The 18,096-nt window shown below is 56.1% G+C and overlaps 1 protein-coding gene across 1 annotated transcript; it reads right to left on the bottom strand.

Annotated features, from left to right (window-relative positions):
• Positions 1-7,695: 7,695 nt before the first annotated feature.
• On the bottom strand, positions 7,696-10,559 carry NKX6-1 (NK6 homeobox 1; the record flags this gene model as incomplete). Its single annotated transcript, XM_082482607.1, has 3 exons — positions 7,696-7,947; positions 9,020-9,192; positions 9,944-10,559. The coding sequence occupies 3 exons, from the start codon at positions 10,557-10,559 to the stop codon at positions 7,696-7,698; spliced, it is 1,041 nt and encodes a 346-aa protein (XP_082338733.1).
• Between the last annotated feature and the right edge of the window lie 7,537 nt (positions 10,560-18,096).

Below are 18,096 nucleotides of genomic sequence, written 5' to 3'. Positions count from 1 at the left end.
TTCAGCACTCTTAAGTACAATGTTGTGATATTTTTCAAGTGAGGTTCGTTGGCCCTGTGAGTTGGCATCTTAATATCATTACCGGGCAAGTGTCTCACTGTCCACGAGTTCTGGTGGCTCCGAAGATCACACCTCCGCTGTGCATGTTTGGACATCGAGGCCAGTGTTCTTCAAAGTGGAGCAGAGCAACCCCGGGCTCTCTGTGGGGTGACAGGGAAAAGAGTAACGGGAGACCCAGATGCCCAACCTCACAAATGAAAAAAGAATTAAAATGGACTGAGCACTGCATTTATGCCTTACCGGTGTAAAGCCAGAGGAGCTCCTGTAACTCGATTTGTGGAACTGACAGCAAGATTTTTTCCCTGATATATACCCTATATCCTTATCATAAAGCGAGCAGTTAAGAGGTATATAAAAAAACCTGTCCATCCTCATTAGAGTAAAGTTGAGTATAGTCTATTCTTGCTTTAATGCAGTGATCTAATTAACCTTTAGCCGGAATTAAAATGACCTTGAATTGGCCTTGTGACCTCCAATGCTTAATGTTGTTAACTTTAAACAAGCTTTTTGGGGTGGTCAGGAGCAGCATCTGTTAAAATGGGCAAAAGGTCGAATCCATTTACTTAAATACACCTACTGCATACGTTGCTGGTGGATGTGCCGCTCACGTTTTTAAAGGGGATAGAAGATGTAGCTTTGAAGATAAAGGGCAGCCTATCTGTGAGAAACCGTGTGAGGGGGATGAAAAACTGCCCTGAAGATGTGTTTTCACCATCTCGTTATACTTTCTCAGCAGTAAGCCTCTTCGGGTTTTCATTTTAAGTTCTGCTACGCGCAGAATGTCACAGTGTGCAAAATATTGCCACTCGGTGGGCTCTGTACCTGGTGTTACCGTTTTCGGAGGAAGGCGTGAGGCGGGTCGCTGCTCTCACGGCCGCTCACCCCGGGGGCAGGAGGTGCCCGTTGTAGCAGCAGGGTCACGCTTCGGGCTGAGCTTTACGTTCCACTGGGGGCCGGGAAACACATGCTTGCGTGTAAAACGAAGTAGGTGCCCAGTTGAATTCCTGGATCACAAGGTCACCGGCGGAGATTACTTAAAAAAATACACTGTCGGGGCAAAGAATTTCAAAGGCAACATATAAGACTTCAGATGAAAACAATCTGTTCAGACGTCTCCTCTGCTTGATATGAAGGCGCTGGGATGTTCTGTCCAGAAGTCGTTTTGCTCTTAACGCCTGCGCGCCCGGCCGCTGCCCTGCCTGCGGCGTGCGTGGATGCGCGCAGAGCCCGCAGCAGCCTTCCTGCCGCGCTGCCGGCCCCTCGCACGGCGGAGGCTCAGCTCTCCGCCCCGCCCGCAGCCGAGCTGCCCTCCTGCGCAAACCCGCCGACCGCGGCCCTTCTGGCCGGGGGCCGCCTCGGCGAGCCCGCCCGGGGGACCCCCCGCCGCGCCCGTGGGTGCCCCGCCGCCTCCGGGCGGCGGGCGTGCGGCCGTGGCGGGGGCGTTGTTATCGGATGTCGTGACGGGTGATATTATTGTCGTTAACGTTGTCTGTTGCCGTTGCCGTCCCGGTTCCAGAAGCGTTTTGCGAGGCTGCGCCTTCCTTCTTCTGCGCAAAGTTGGACCTTAAACGCCGGCTTTGTAGTACATTAACATAGTACATTAACATTTGTAATGCGGCGATTATTTTACATAATCGATACCATCAAGTTCCTTTTCTTGGGGAGCCTCGTGTTTATTTACATTTATTCCGCACACGTCAGTTTCCATCAGGAGCAAAAGCGATTTTCTTGTCCTACATCTGCTCTCGGGATCACCTTAATTCACCGTAAATCTCTTTGCGCTCCCGCCGCAGCGAGCCCGGTCCCACGGTGCCGCCGCGGTGGGGGAGCGCCCCGGTTCTCTTCGCCGCCAAACCGGCCTTGAGCGCAGCGGGGTGGGAGAGGACGAGGGCGGCGGTGGTATTAATTGTTGTTATTATTATGTATTATTATTATTTATTTTGCGGCAGTTTCTGTTTATGGCGTGATGCATTTGAGCCCAAACACATTAGGTGCATTATTCATTGGGTACATTTGTCAGAACATGCATGTGTATAAAGAACTAATGATCCATATTAAATTAATGACGCTATAAAAAAGAAAAATACCCCATACATGCAGTTTATGACGGCAACTCCCGACTTTGATAAACCATAGAAAATACCTAATCAGATGAAGCATTGGACTGTTCCGTCTCCAAAATTACATTTCTCGAAATGTGCTTGTACACAATGTTGGTTTTATTAAAACAAATTAATTCAGTCATTAAGGAATCATACGGCAAGTGTCTCATAAGTCAGGACCTCCAGTGTAACAAATTGATTAAATGACTGTGTAATAGTCTCTTTAAACAAATCTAGTGTAACAAGTTAATAGATCTGCTCAATTACCATGCTGGGGTGATGAGGATGTGGGCAACTCTCTCATTAAATCCGGGATAGTTGTTGGGGGGGGTGGGGGAGTGGGAGGTGTTGCGGCGCGGAGGTGCGTGTCGGTGGGGCAGGGCTGCGCTGCTGCAGCCCCCGCGGGGCCGGGGCCGGGCGGGGATGGCTCCGGGCTCCGCCGGGGCTCCGGGCTCCGGGCAGGGCCGCCCCGCCATCGCGCCGGCGGGCTCCTCCTGACACCCCAGCGCCGGGGGCGCGGGAGGAAAATCTATTACCCCGCTGCCATTTTGTTAAGTGTTTGCTCCCCGTTGTGACCCTGCCACTTTATCTGTTGATTTTTATTTTCTGAGTGCATGTTGCCCATATGTTACTCTAATAGTTGCTATAATTCTTGAGCAATAGGGCTCGTATTTTACTGAGCTGAATTAAAAAGAATGCACTTTAATAAAAAACCCGAGCAATACACTAATGGCTTGACATTGATGTATTTGCATAAAGATGAATTATACGGGCTCGCTTGACACGACTTTTAATAAATGATCGAGGACGTTATTACAAGGATGCACTTGGGTGTGCGGCAGCGGGTTATTGCGGCAGGGCCGGGGCCAGGCGCTCCCCGCAGCCCGCCGGCACCGGAGGGCAAGGCGGGCACCGGCCGGTCCCCGCCGCGCTGCCTCCGCCGAGCCGGGCAGGGCTGAACCCTCCCCGGGGGAAGCGGTGCAGTGCGGTGCTGCCTGCCCGTCTCGTTGTGGTATAAATAACTTTGTTCTCATAAATCATGTTTGCTGGAGCGCGGAGCCCCTGCCGGGCGTCCGGCGGGTGCGGTGCCGGTGCGGTGCCGATGCCGGTGCGGGGTGCCTGCCGCTCCCTGGCAGATGTGTGCATCCCTCCCGGAGCCTTGTAACCGCTGTTCGAGAAAGCTGATAAAGGCTGCCAGAAACATGTAGCCGGAAAATACCTGTCGGTGCAGAAGGTAAACGCGGAGCTGCAATTAGGAGGGAGCAGTTCATCTTACTTTTTAATTTGCGGGCAGCGACGCCGGCTCTGAACGGGGGATGGCTTACAGGCGCCTGTCTTTCTCTCCCAGCCACCTCGATACGGGAAGGCAGCTCGGGGGTGGGGGGCGGGCCTGGGGTGAAAGCCCACTATCCGCATTTTAAATCCCGGGTCCTCCGGGGTGCGGGACGACTCGTGTCCCGAGCGAGGGGGTGCTGAAAGCAAAGCCCTGGGGCGGCTGGCACGGATACAACGAAAGTCTTGCACGAAACGACATCACGGCGGCAAACAGCGGGAGCACGGGGGCGAAAACGGCGTGTGCTTGATGGGGGAAGTGTTACAAATTAATATCGCTGTCAAGTGATGAATGGTAACGGGATTTCAGGAGCTCATGAAATGCGAACACGCGTGAGGGGAAGGGTGGGAGAGGTCAGCTCTTGCTGAAATGGTCGGGCTGTCCCGACGTGGCTGTTGGTCTGGGCATCCCTCTGGCGGGGGTACAGGTTTTGCTTCGCCCTCTGCCTGCGCTGGGGGCTCTGGGTGGGAATTGCTGCCGGGACGAAAGAGCCCGAAGGCCTCAGGGTTGTGACAGAGCTACTATAGGGCCTGTCGGGGGACGGGTGACGGCGGTGTACGGACTGCCCCCCCGCCTCCCGGCCACGCACATGCCCCGAAGAGAGCGGCCACTTCGTTACCCCGCGGGGGGAGAGCCCTCCCTTCCTCCCCCGCCGCCGCTCCCGCCCCCCGGCCGGCCGGGGGCTTCCCCTTGTAACCCGCGTCCCCCGGGGCGAAGCCCGGGCTACCGGCCTCTGCGCCCTGTGGCACGGCGGTGCGGATCCTGCCCGCGTCCATATGTCCCGTATCCATATGCATGTCTCCCGCGGGCAGCAGCTGCCGGCCGGGAGCGGGGTACGGGCGGCGGGTCAGGCCCGGGGCCCCCTTTTTCCTTCCCACACCTCCCCTCTCCCCCTCCGTCCATCCTTCCCCGAAGCCCCCCGGTGCCGACGGCTGTTGCAAGGGCGCGGAGCGGGGACCGGCGGCGGCTGCTGCGTTTCTGCGGGGGAAAAAAAAAAAAAAAAAAGTTTCTTCAGCCCGCGGTGGTGCTCGTTGAGGCTGGAGAGGGACCGCAGCGCGTTCCCGTTGCGAAGTAGCTCGGCAAAGCAGCGGCGTCGGGAAATCAGGGAGGATGCCTGGGATTGCGCGGCCATGAGTTCCTCCTGCAGTGTCTTGTGCGCCCCAGGGAAGGCACATGGCAGGGCCTGAGGCAGGGTAAACCCAGAAACAGCCGCTTACTTCCCATGAGCCGGGAAATCCCGCACACGCACTCGGAAGGGAGCGGGGTTTAAACCCAAGGGCTCTGTTACAGAGAGAAAGGAAACCCCAAAAGCTGTTTGCGAAGAGAGTTGTCGGGACCAGCCCGTGGTGGTCCCTCACCGCTTAGCCAAGGACCCCCCGTCTCGCTACGCAGCCGCGCAGCGGCATCCGCCGCTCCCCACGCGTGTGCGCGGCCGCGTACTCCCCGCGGAGTTTTGGGCCCGGGACCGAGTGCAGGGCGGCTACCGGGGAGCGGCTTTGCTGGCCCGCCGGTCTCTATACATATGGTTGTACAGTGCTTTTTAAATGTCGTTATCCGTGATTTTATACCGTCACGCAACAAACTCCTGAGCGTTCGAAGCATCGGACTGAAACTGCGGCTCATCTCGGCCGGGCCCCACGCGCGGGGAGAGCTTCACGCCCCGTGAAGTCGGCTGACATTTCGTCTCCGGATTGTTGGCCGCGCTGTCCGTGGCAGCGATCCCGAGGTTAGCTATTGGCTCTCCTCCTAAAAAGTCCTCTCCTCGAGGAGAGGGCGGCTGCGCCTCTCCGCCGAGTCAGGTTTGGTTTCCAAAACCTGCCCCGAAAAGGGCGAGGGGGGGGGAGGGGGAAGCAGTGAGCTCATGTGAATAACCTGCTCTTTTCTCCAGCGCCCCAGACAAAACCAGTCTAACCAAGCGATCAGAGCTGGGCTTTTTTTTTTTTTTTTTTTTTTTTTTTTTTGTCCCCTACCATTCCATTCCACTTTGACGGTGCCAACTTCAACTGGTGGCCAGCTGGGTCTCTGTGCAGAAGTAAATTAACTGGAAAGCTTCAGTCCGTGCTGCAGTCAACTGGAAAAGGGGACGGGGCAGGCGGTACTCACGGCAGCTCGGGGAGGGCGCTGACACCCCCCGGTCGGCGGGGGAGCGGGTGCTCTACCGAGCAGGGTACCCATCGCCCCGCGAAACCCCCGGGGAAATCTCTAACGGTGAGAGCCGGCACTCTGGAAACCGCCCGGTATTCCCCTTTCTGCCTCGGGAAAGATTTGGGGGGTGCAGGGGAAGGAGGGAGGCCGGTGAGCGATGGGCAGCCCCCGGCATCCCGGCCCGGGAGAGCCCGGACAGCCGCGCCGAGGCAGCAGCACAGAGCCAGGGCTCGGTGCCTCCTCCCGGCCCCGGCATTGTCTAAGCCGAAAGCGGAATCAAACCTTGCTCCACCTTTTCTCTCTCTCTCTTTTTTTTTTTTTTTTTCCTCCCCTCCGCCTAGAAAATGATTCACAAATTTACGGAAGAGTACTAATTTATTTATTTATTCCCTCCAGAATAGTTGGCCCTTTTCTCATGTCAGCGCTTCTGTTTGTTCTGCTGCAGCCGTGGAAAAAAAAAAAAAGAAAAAGCGATTGTTTCTGGTCTGTTTAAATATGGAAATGATCGCGTCTAAATAATGAGTTTCAATTTAAACCAGTTGTTTCGGTACTGGGTCTAACTATTTACTCTAGACCCTTAGACAGGCTCTTATTTAATTTGCGGGTTTCTTCTCGGAAAGCATTTTTTTTTCCCGCATAATAATGGTAACATTCTGTCCTCGATAACAGCTTGCGTCGCCCGCTGCTTAAAAAGTTAATACAGCCTAATTTGGGCTGAGATGAACCGCTCCGGGAGCCGGGTGGAAACTCTGACTGCCCGCTCACAGAGGGACCAGCGAGGACAGGAGCCGCCTCTTATTTTATTTGTATCCTTCTTTAACCCCCACAAGAAAGTAGACAACTACCATCGTTTAAAAAAAAAAAAAAAAAAAAAAAAAAAAAAAAAACACACACCAAAGCCACAAACAAACCAAACCCAACAACAACCACCAACCAAACAAACAACAAAAAAACAAAGCAAAAAGCATCAACAAAACAGAACCCCAAACCCCGCTAGAGATTGAACAAAAGATCCTGAAAATTATCTCTCTTTTTTTTTTTTTCCTCCTCCTGTACCGTGGTTTCATTATTTAATCTCTGATGAGATCAGATTATCTGTACCCTTTAGTGAAGGCAGCAGACGTCTTTAAACTGGTTTAATTGATTTATCGTTTTGTTTTGTTGGTTTTTTTTTTTAAACAGAAAGTGCATTACATTTAACTGGTCTTGCAAAGGGCTTTTCTTCTCTTTACAAACCGAATTATTTTTTAATATAAATTAATAAATGTTAAGATGCTATATCACGATATATCATCGTTATTAGCTTAAAAAAAAAAGAAAACAATTTACATTCTATAGTATTCCGTATGATACAAAAGAAAACACACTTTAAATTCAATTACAGCAACTAAATGAATTTTATATTTTGACTGAAAGTGGTTGTGACAATTCCCACCAGCTACTTTTTTCAACCCGCGGTTGATTGGAAACGGTGTAAGTGAAAGCAAACTCTGTCCCTTTCGCCCTCTCCCCCCCTCCCTCTGCACGACGACCGCGCCGGAAAGTGTTTCAAAAATACTAATAAATAGCACGCGGGGCCGCTGCAGTTTCGGCCCGAGGGAGGGGCCGGCGGCGACCCCGCTGCCACCCATCTCGGGGGTCCCCGGATCTCCGGGGGTGCCCCCCGGTGCCGGGGAGCGCGGGGCGGCGAGGGGACGACGTGCGGGGGGGCCGGCGCCCCCGGCCCCCGCTGTACAAAAAAAGAAGGTATTTTACATTTTAAATATTCACAGTAAGGAACGCCTACGGTCGCGGTGACTCACGGTTTATTTACAAAGAGCCCGCAACGGGCGGCCGCCGCACCGCCGGGAGCGGGGCCCGGGCCGGGGCAGCCCCCGCCGCCCGCGACCCTACAATAACACGCGGCGCCGGGGGGACGGGCGCGCCCGCGGGGGGCCCGCTCCGCCGCAGTCCTCTCTGCCCCCTCCGGCTTCTCCTCCTCCTCCTCCTCCCGGGCGCGTAGAGTCTAGAAAAATAGATCTGTACATCTCCGAAAGCGGCGGCGGGCGGAGCGGACTAGGCGGAGGCCTCCCCCTCGGGGGGGTGCAGCAGCAGCCCGCCGCCCCCCGGCTTGTGTTTCTTCAGCAGCTGCGTGATCTTCTCGTCGTCCGAGTTGGGGTCCAGGGGCTTGTTGTAGTCGTCGTCCTCCTCCTCGTTCTCCGAGGCGCCCTTCAGCCGCTCCGTCTCCGAGTCCTGCTTCTTCTTCGCCGTCGCCATCTCCGCCGCGTGCTTCTTCCGCCACTTGGTCCGTCGGTTCTGGAACCAGACCTGCCCCCGCCGCCACCGGCGCCGTCACCATCACCGGCCACCGCTCGCCCCCCGCCCCGTCCTTAGCCCGCGGCAGCGATTCCCGCTGCGCCAACGATCAGACAGTTTCCCCCGTCAACGAAAAGCAGCCCATCCCCGCGGCACCGCGCTCCCCGCAGCCGCAGCCACCCGTTCCGACACGGGTCCCGCCCGCTGCGGGACAGCAGTCGCCCCCAGCACCCAACCCCCCACCCCCACCACCCGGGGCGCTGCCCGTCCTCCTGCCCACGGGGGGGGGGAAAAACCCCACACATTTGGGGGTGAATCCTTTCCCAGCCGCCCTTGCCCCGCCAGATGTATTTATTCTCTGACAGGGCGCTGCCAGAGGAGGGGGGTATTTTCATTGTAGAAGCTGCGATAATTTATTCGCAGCCATTGGGACATATTTGCAGTGACAAAGGAGGGTCTCTGGATCAGTCTGGAAGCCATGAGCACCGCCGAGGGGCCCCCCTGGCCGAGCCCACCTCGTCTCCCCGCGCCCGCCGAGCGGACTCCTCCCCGGAGGGCTCAGCCCGGTACCCCCAAACTCCTCACAGCCCCGCTTTTCCCGCAGCTCAGAGTTTAACCCAAACGGAGAGTTCGGAGCGGGACAGGGCGAGCGGGGTGCGCGGTTCCTGCCCGACAGCCCCGGGGCCGCGGAGCGGGGCCGGCGCTGAAGGAGCCGGGTGGTTTTTTTGTGGGGTGCGGGGAAGAGACGCTGCCCCCCCCCCCGACAACCCCCACTTCTCCTCCCTCCCACTGCACGGCGGCCACCCCCGTGGCGTTCACCGGGTTTCTCACTCTTGCTTGGGTTTGTTTTTCAAATAAGATACGCTTTAAAATATCTCTCTCAGCCCCGCCGGTAAGGGAATGAAGGGCGAGCTGCCGGGGGAGCCCCTCGCCGCGTGCCCGCCGGCTCTCCCACCCCGGCCCGCAGCATCCTCCGCCCGCCCGAGCCGGAGCCGGTCTCCGCGGCTGGGGCCCCCGGTCCGGGGCGGGCGCTTTGCGCGCCCCCAGCCCCGCAGCGCTCCGCGGCGGGAGCCGCTCCTCTCACCTTGACTTGGCTCTCCGTCATCCCCAGCGAATAGGCCAGCCGGGCTCGCTCCGGGCCCGCCAGGTATTTCGTCTGCTCGAAAGTCTTTTCCAGGGCGAAAATCTGCTGGCCAGAAAAAGTGGGTCTGGTATGTTTTCTCTTTCCGTCCTTATCCAGCAAAATTGAGCCTTGATCTGGCGGGGGGGGAGAGAAAGGGAAGGCACGGACAGACACGTTAATCTACGGATTTGGGAAAGCGCTTCGCTCTCAAGCGGCCCTGAGGGACGGGGCGGGGGGGGGGGGGGGGGAGGCGGAATCTCTCCGCGGGGAGAGGGGGAGGTCTGTAACAAAACTGCTGCCTGGACAAGGCGGCGGCGCCAGCCTCCCGGCTCCCCCCGATTATTTCTCCTTTAAGGATCGAAAAATCTGAGCGGGCAAACGATATTGTTTCCTAGGAAAGCTGCGGCCAGCGCAGGCGGGCGGTAACGGACAGGCCTGCCCGGGGAAAGTTTGTGCGCGCCCCTGAAACCGGCCCCGGGAGTCCCCAGCGGGGACGGTGAAGGCGGGCGGCAGCGCGGCCGCCTGCCCCCGAGAGGGCTCTTCTTTTCGCCGGCAGCAACCGACATTTTACAGGGTTTCGCGCCGACCGAGAGGGAGGGAGAAAGCAAAGCAAACTTAAGAAAAAATCTAAAACGAACAAAAAACCCCAAACAAAACACAAAACCAACCAAACAAAAAAATCCAACCCAACCCAAAACAACAACAACAAAAAACAAAATAAAAGAAAGCGAGGCAAAGCCAGTACTCCGGGCCACGGCCGGGCCCTGGGATGGGGGAGCCCGGGAGGGTCTCGCCGCGATGGCGGGTCGTTGGGGCTCCCCAGCACCGGGAGCGAACTCCCGGCGGGGCTCCCCGAGCCCGCTCCCCCCGACGCTGGATACTCACGGGGGGCGCAGGCGAGGCGGGCGTCCCTCCAGGGCGGGCTCTGCATCACCCCCGGCCAGAAGATGGGCGTCCGGCCGGGCAGCTCGGCCAGCGGCTTGGGGTAGCGCCCGGCGGCCACGGCGGCGGCAGCGGCGGCGGCACCGGGGCTGAAGTAGAGAGCGGGCGGCGGCGGCGGCGGGGGGCTGAGGCTGCCGAAGCGGGGCAGCCCGGCCAGCAGCCCGGCGGGCGCCGCCGAGGAGGCGGAGGGCGAAGCGGAGGCGAGCGCGGCGCCCGGCAGGGGCATGGAGGGCCGGCTGAGGATGTCGTTGATGCCGTGCGGGGTGGCGGCCGAGAGCTGCGGCGGGGCCGAGCCCAGCGCCGAGAGCCCGCCCGCGGCGGCGGCGGCGGAGGCGGCAGCGGGCGCCTTGAGGCCGGGGGAGCCGAGCGGCGGCGAGGGCGAAGCGGAGGCGGGCGAGGCGGAGGCGGAGGAGGAGGAGGCGGGCCCGGCGGGCAGGGGGTACGCGGGGTACAGCGGCGCCTTCATCTCGGCCATGCTGTGCAGGGCGGCCAGCGGCGGGCTGCCCAGCAGGAAGGCGCCCTGCCGGGGCGCGCCGTCCATCTGCCCCAGCGCCAGCATCCCCGCGCCGCCGCCGCCGCCGGGCCGGGGCGGGGGGCCCGGCCGGCCCCTAGCGCCGCAGGGCCCCGGCGGCCGGCCCGGGGGTGCCGCCCGCACCGGCGCCGCTCATCCAGCCCGCGGGGGCCGCCGCCGCCTTTAGCGGGGAGCTGCGCGCCCGAGCGGCGGCCCCGCCGCCCCGCCGGGCATCAGGGCTGCGCCTCGGCGGCCGCTCCCGAGGAGAAAAAGCGGTGCTGCTGTCGGCGGGTGTATATATACGCGTATATGCGCAGGGTCCGTGCGTATACACGTATATATATATCTCCTCTCCCTGTGCCTGCGAGGAGCTGGGGGCTTACAGCGGCGCGGGGGCCGCGCTCGCCGCCCCTGCCTGCTCCCCGGCGCCCCGCATCCCTCCCGGCGCTGATCCCGCTGGCTGGCTGCCGCCGCGGCTGTCGGGGCTGCGGGCGCGGCTCGGGGCGCACTGCCGCGCCGCCCCGCTCCCCGCCGCCTTTAGCGGGGGCACGGCCGGCGGCGGGCGCGGCGGCGGCGGCGGCGGCGGGCGGGGGCGGGGCGGCGGCCGGCCCTGCCCACCCGCGCCGCGCCCGCCGTGCCGCCAACTTCGGGCTCGCCTTGCTCTCCTCTTCTCCCCTGTGCTCTTCTTGTGTTTTTCCCTCTTCTCTTTTCTACTCTCCCTTTTCCTCTTCGTTTCCCTTTCTCTTTCTTTTCATCTCCTTTCCCCCTCTTTTTCCCCTCCTTTCCCCCTTTTGCCTTTCCCCCTCCTTTCCCCCTTTTGCCTTTCCTTTTCGCTTTCACTTCTCCCTTTCCTTTTTCCCCTCCTTTTTCCGTTGCTTTGCCTTTTCCTTTGCTTTTTCGTTTCCACTTTCTTCATAGGCTTTTTCTTTTTCTTTTTCTTTTTCTTTTTCTTTTTCTTTTTCTTTTTCTTTTTCTTTTTCTTTTTCTTTTTCTTTTTCTTTTTCTTTTTCTTTTTCTTTTTTTTCTTTTTCTTTTTCTTTTTCTTTTTCTTTTTCTTTCTTTTTCTTTTTTCTTTTTTCTTTTTTTCTTTTTCTTTCTCTTTCTTTTTCTTCTTCTTTTCTCTTCTTTTTTCTCCTTTTCCTTTTTATTTTTCTCTCTTATATCCATTTTCTTTTTCTTTTTCTCCCTCCTTTTCTTTTTCCTTCCCCCTCTCTCATTTCATCTTTTGCTCTTTACGTCCCTCTTTTTTCTTCTCTCTCTATATCTATCCACATCCCCCGCTTCTTCTCTTCTCTTCTCTTCTCTTCTCTTCTCTTCTCTTCTCTTCTCTTCTCTTCTCTTCTCTTCTCTTCTCTTCTCTTCTTCTTTCCTTCCTTCTTTCTTCCTTTCCTTCCTTCCTGTCTTTCCCTTCTTTCCCTTCTTTCCCTTCTTTCCCTTCTTTCCCTTCTTTCCCTTCTTTCCCTTCTTTCCCTTCTTTCCTTTCTTTCCCTTCTTTCCCTTCTTTCCCTTCTTTCCTTTCTTTCCTTTCACTCTTTCTTTCTCTGTTTCTTTCTCCCTTTTTCCTTTCTCTCTCTCCCTCCCTCTGTCTCTGTGCCCCGGGAACGACTCTGGGGAGCGGAGCCGCTCGGCTCCTGACCGGGCCTTCCCCGGCGCCTCCCCCGTGCGGCCGCAGCGAGCCGGTGGCGGGGGACGCGACGCGACCCGACCCTCCCCGCACGCTTCTGGACCCGCGTGGGTGCTCTCTGTACCCGCTGCACGTCGGAACAGCGTGTTCGTCCCGTCGGGCCCCCAGCGCCTCCTGCCCGGCCACTGGCCAACGCGGTACACCCAAGGCCCGCGGTTACGAGCCCCCTCGACACTTGTCCCCAGCGCCCCCGGCCGCTCGCGGCCCTGCCCGTCGCCTGGGGCTGGTAGGGAAAAAATCCCGTGTAGCCCCTAACGAGCGCCCCACAGAGAAAAGAGCGGTGCAAAATCACCCTAAACAATTTTTACCCTGTGCTGTCTGGGCCCCGAGTGCGTGCGCCTGTGGGGAACCCTATTTCTTCGACTATGGAAAAAGGGGCTGGTGTGGAATTTCGATTTTTTTTTCCTTTTTTTTTTTTTTTTTGTAATTAGAGGTCTTAGATAAAGCGGAAGTATGTTGATTCTCAAGCTGCGACGGTGTTTCCTCCTATTTCTAAATATCCCCTGTTGCTCGGAATTGTTTTAGTTTCATTCACAAAGCCGCAAAAAAATACACGCGGAGAAAGGGCGCGTAGAGCAGGATCTTGCCTCGCCGTAACTTTTGCACAACCACACAAACTGCGCCTCCGAGAAGCTCGCGTTGAAGTCTACGGGTCTGATTTTTTTTAAATTATTATTATTATTTTTATTATTATTATTATTTCATTTGGCCTTGGGGCACTTCTCAAATATTCTAAAAGTAAAGCCGAAAAAGTCCTTTTCCTGCCGGTTTTGGTGGAGCCAGCGAGCGCTCGGCCGCGGCGGCCCCGCAGCCCCGGGTGCGCCGGGGCTCGGCTCGGGCAAGCGGGCGTCGGGAGGGGGGAGGCTGCCATCGAAAGTGACCGATTTGCATTTTAATTGGGGGCTGTGGGGAAGACAAATTAACCCGGGTTTGGAAGCGTAGAGGCAGGAGCGGGGCGGCCCCGCCGTGTGGCCGGCACCCAGCGGAGCTGCTTTTCCTCCCGCCCGCAGAAGAGAGGTGCGGGGCCGGGGTCTGCACCGGTGTGGCTCGGGCGGGGGAAGACACGGGTTTCCCCCCCCGCCGCCCCAGACCCGTCGCCTCCCTCCTCGGAGCGCCCCGAGGGAGCTTTGCCGGGGGCGGCCACCGGTAGCGGCGGCGGCAGCTTCAGCCGCGGGGGGGGAACCGGGGCCTGAGCCCGCGGGGACGGATCCTGCCGCCCTCCGCCCGCTTCTACCGTGCGGTCCCGGGCTGCGGTACCGCTCGGGGCCGCCGCGGGCAGCCGGCGGTGCCAGAGCGGTGCTCGGTCGGGGGGCAGGGAGGGGGGTGTCGGCACCGGCCATGCCACTCGCCCCGCGCTGTCTTCCTGGCCAAAGCGGGAGTTCAGCCCCCAGCACTTCTGGGTTTGTTTTCTAGGGGAAGCAAACCCAAAACAATCCCTCCCGCACAAACCGCTTCTCCTCCCTTCCTTCTGTAAAGAACGGGTGGCATCTTGAAAAAGAACGTTTTTTTCGGGGGCCGCCTCGGGCAACTTCTTTCCTAAAAATAGCACCACAGGTGAGACGGCGCCAATAGGGCTGACCCGTGCTTGAGAAATAGTTCGGATTCAAAAGCAGCCGCCAACATTACCCCCTTTCACTCTCTTTAATAACTGTCACCCAGAAATATTTGAAAATATTGATATTTAGTTCCTTTTCCATACTCGGTTTTCGGCTTTTTTCCTAAGCACAGCCGTAGACAGGCAAAATTACTCAAACGGCAGCCGGGGGCTGGGCTGTGCCCCTCAGCAGCTGAGCGGTAGGGCGGGAGGGGGCACCGAGAGCACCCTAGGCAGCGGTGGGAGAAAAACCCACCCCAATAATAAACTTCACTAACGGGGTGAGCACACGGCAGCCTGAAAACACCGCAGCCAAAGTACCCCTTGAGCACTTGAACGGGTCTGCTGCAGCTGGGGGGCTGCAGGGGCTGCGGGTGCGGAGGGGTCCCGGGCAACGAGGGACCAAGGGCTGGAGGAGGCGGAGGCAGAGAAGGGCTGAAGTAGCGATGGAGATCCCGGTCACACAGAGTGGAGGCGAAGAAGAGATAGGAATTAAGAGGTACGCAGAAGGAGCATCGTCAGGAAAAAGCTGTAATTATTTTGTTTGCTCGTTCGAGGCATAGGAAGTACAAGTGCTGGAGCAGCTGCGCTTCTGAAATTCACGTTGGCTGGAATGGTCCCAGCATATCTGAAAGGAAAAAATCAAACGTACATGAGAACACCTAAAATTAAAAGGTCCGAAGTGCTTTGGCATAGCAGGGTCAGGTATTCTGAGAGAGACGGGGACCCTAACTGTAGCTTGCTGCACCATGCCACCTGTGGTGTCCAGCTATGCCCAGGGTAGTGCCTTCACGGGAGGGTTGGCTCTGCCCTGCCCAGAAGCCCCTTCAGCCCTCCAGCAGCGGGGGCAGATGCCAGGGACCACACCTTGCCCAGCTTTTGCCCTGGGAAGTCATCATGACCGGAAGAAGGGTCTGTCTGACCCCTTCTGTCTGAAGTAAATCAAGTAATCACTTTCTTTAGCAAATAAAATGTTTTGCCATTACCGTATGTTCTTGATTGCAAGCAAACAGTCAGTTACTTTCTTAAAGTGATGGATATGTATTTAGACACCTTTTTGTTGTAGCAGCACTGTAAAGCCACTGAATCATTTGTTGCCCGCCCTACATGGTGGAAAGGAACTGAGCCAGGAAAGCCTAATGTTCTTCTGGGTGCTAATTCCAACTCTTAATCAAGATCTGATTACCAAAAAGGAAGACAGAGCATAAAAATGCTATAAAGATTTAAAATTTTTCTATCTTGCCCATAATTCACGCTGCAAATGTGTCCATTATGGCATTCACTCTAGCAGGAAAATTGTGATGTTGTTGCAAGATTCCCTACAGCAGAGCTCCTGCCAATGATGATGAATAATCTCGGTCCATATGCTAGCTCTATATGGCTCTATAGTACCAGTGTGCTCTCATTCTCTTTCTGCTTCCTCAAAAACATGGAATATCTGAAGAACAGTAAAAGCTAATTAAAAATAGTTAATAGGTTATTCAGACTTGGTCTTATATTTATCTAATGCAGAGCACTGATTCTTTAGTGATGTAGATTTGAGGCATTACCACGAGCCAAGAAAATGAATCAGACATTTAATGGAGATGTGGAAACGGAAATTTCTTGTAAGACTACAAAATCGCAAGCCAATAATACACTAAAATATAATAAAGTTATCATTAAAATTCTATGCATGAGATGCCATCCTCTGTGTCCTCTCTTGCTAGGCGATAAACCAAGGCAAAGCTGGCCAGAACATTTTTCAGCAGCCAGGCCTTTGGATACATCTCACCTGCTTTTTAGCATTCTTGTCCCAGAGTGTCTGCCTGCAGACCGCTGGTGACAGCCAAAGGCAGAGGCATCACTTCACGGGTGACCCCACTGTGGACACCCTGGTTTGCTCTTAACAGTGCCACGGGCCATGAAACGCTGCCAGCTCCAGCTGGTGGGGGAGCAGTACTGGAGATGTCAACCTAGGACTGATATCACTTTGTGTGACTTATTTGGTCTGACTGCGCAGGAATGGTTTCTGTGGGTAACAGCTTCTCCTTTCCAGCCAACGGCAGATGCTGTGAGCTCTGCCTTCCCCAGGGACTTCCAGTCACTTCTAAGGACACGCTCATGTCACTTTGCTGCTCTGACACCGTGGTCCTCACATCCTGACCGAATTTCGGTTTGCATTTACACTGAAGTGTATCCAGACTAGCTGGGAACGGAGGTTGAGACTGTAATGAGACTGAGTGGAAACAGGACCTGGCCATTGCCTTTTTAAAACAGCTGCAAGGACAAGGAGAGTGTCACGGGCTGCTGCTTACAGTCACCTCTGTTGCCATTTCAATATTTCTTTCGCTTTTCTTAAATGAGTTGTTCAAGGATTTTCCGTATCCTTAGTAAGGCAAAATATTTTTCTCCCTTCTGCAGCACTGAAAATATTCAATGCTGGAGCAGAGTAGTTACTTTTACTTTTGATTTGTGATCGTTGGTCCAGCCTGACCCCTGCTGGGGGAAAGCCAGGACGAGAGGATTACAAGTGCAGAGCGTCCTTCTCTCCGGGATCCACAGGTTCACCAGAGATCATTCCTGGTGCAGTCCTGCTCCGAACCCTTCTCCCACCCCCAGGCCCATGCCCTGTTTAGGCTCTGCCCTCACTGCACGCTCCCCTTCCTGCAGTACAAGCCTTACCTGAAGTTCGTTCAGCTTACATCTCCAAGGACTGCCCACCACCTCTGCTGTTACGCAGTGGTGTGGAAGCAACATTTATCTATTTAATTTGGCCTCAGGGGCCTGCTGCAGGTGCACCCAGCTGTCCACCGGCATCCTGGCTCCGAAGCCCTGCTAGAAATAGCCGTGTGGCATTACTGATTACCAGGTCTCCTTTTATCCTAATTAATTAGTACACAACAGATTTCTCAACGTTGCTGTGTTTGTCTATTCCTGCATGGTGCTACAGAGAGCTGCAGCTGGCACAGATGTGCCCGTGTTGTGACGTGGCATTCAGACAAGGCATTTCCCTCTAGCCATGTGCTTGCAAAGGACTGCAGTCCTTGTGGTAAGGATGGCCCTTCTTTCCACTAGAGATGGAAGCAGCAACGCCAGGGACTGCTGGTGCCTCTGCCCACCTCAGTCTGAAGCGTGATCGCTCTTGAGTGGCCTGCTCCATTTCCAGGTGAGCTGAGGGAACCCAGTGAGGACTGGACTTGTGTGGCTGATCAGACGCTGGCAAGGAAACTATTTTAGAAACAGTCATACTGAAATGTACATGTCATAGGCCAGATGTGTAACAGCAAGGAGCACTGGGGATCCTTCTCCCTCATTTATTTGCACCTAAGGGCTGTGAAGGTGCCACCCTTCCAAAGTTACCTTCCTTTTTCTTTCCATTGTGCATTGCTGCACAGAAATTTCCTGCTGTGCGGTGTATATGCACACGAGGTGTGGATAAAGATACCAATTTAGAGTCAACAGAAGTTCATCCATTCTCCCCCAGCCCTGCTTGGCAAGTCAAGCCACACAGGCACGTGCAGGGCAGTGAGTGTCCCCACGGCTGCAGTTGTTGGGTGTGGGTGCAGGCACTACCCTGGCATTCATGTGAGCACTTTCTTGATGTGGATAACCAGGTATTCCGCAAGGCTAAAACTAATGTTTGGCTTTACTTTGGTTTCACATTAACAGCAAAAGTGTATGGAAATTTAACTGGCATAGGTGGAGCTTTTATATAGTTTCTTTCACTCTGTGAGACAAATATAGGTACAGTAGGCCATCGTTGGCTATCGATCTTTAAGCAGCCCCCCATGGAAATCAGCAGAGAGCGCTTTGCTTAGAAATTGTTGGCACAGGGTGGTCCAGAGTCAGGGAACTGGAAATCGTTAAATTGATAATCTAAATGGGGATGGGAGGGAGAAAGTGGCCGCAGTAGCTATCATTATGTGCATATTTTTATGACTTTTAGAAAATCATATTTCAGCATTTTCCGTCACATCAAAGGCTGACAGGGCTGCATTGATTAACAGATTCAGACAAAACGATAGAGAAAATGACCGAGAGCAGTATACTTTGTAACACGACTTTGTTTAACAAAAGATCTCGCTTGCTGCCTTCCAGTTTCAGCGTGACACCACGCCGCGGGGCGCCAGCGGTGTGCAGGCGCCGGGAGCGCTCCCGGAGCGGGGCTGGGACGCGGCACGTCTCGGGAAGCCCCGGGAGGTTTCCCGGGAGCCGGCGGGTTCCCGGGGCCGCAGCCGGTCGCCAGCGCGGTAGCTCCACCTAGCGAGGAGCGCTCGTCCCCGCCGGCCGGTCTGGCTCTCCCCCGGCTCTCCAGCGCTGGAAAT

Source organism: Vanellus vanellus, assembly GCF_965231255.1.
Source record: "Vanellus vanellus genome assembly, chromosome: 4".
Taxonomy (NCBI): Eukaryota; Metazoa; Chordata; class Aves; order Charadriiformes; family Charadriidae; genus Vanellus; species Vanellus vanellus.
This window is presented reverse-complemented; position numbering and strand designations above follow the sequence as displayed.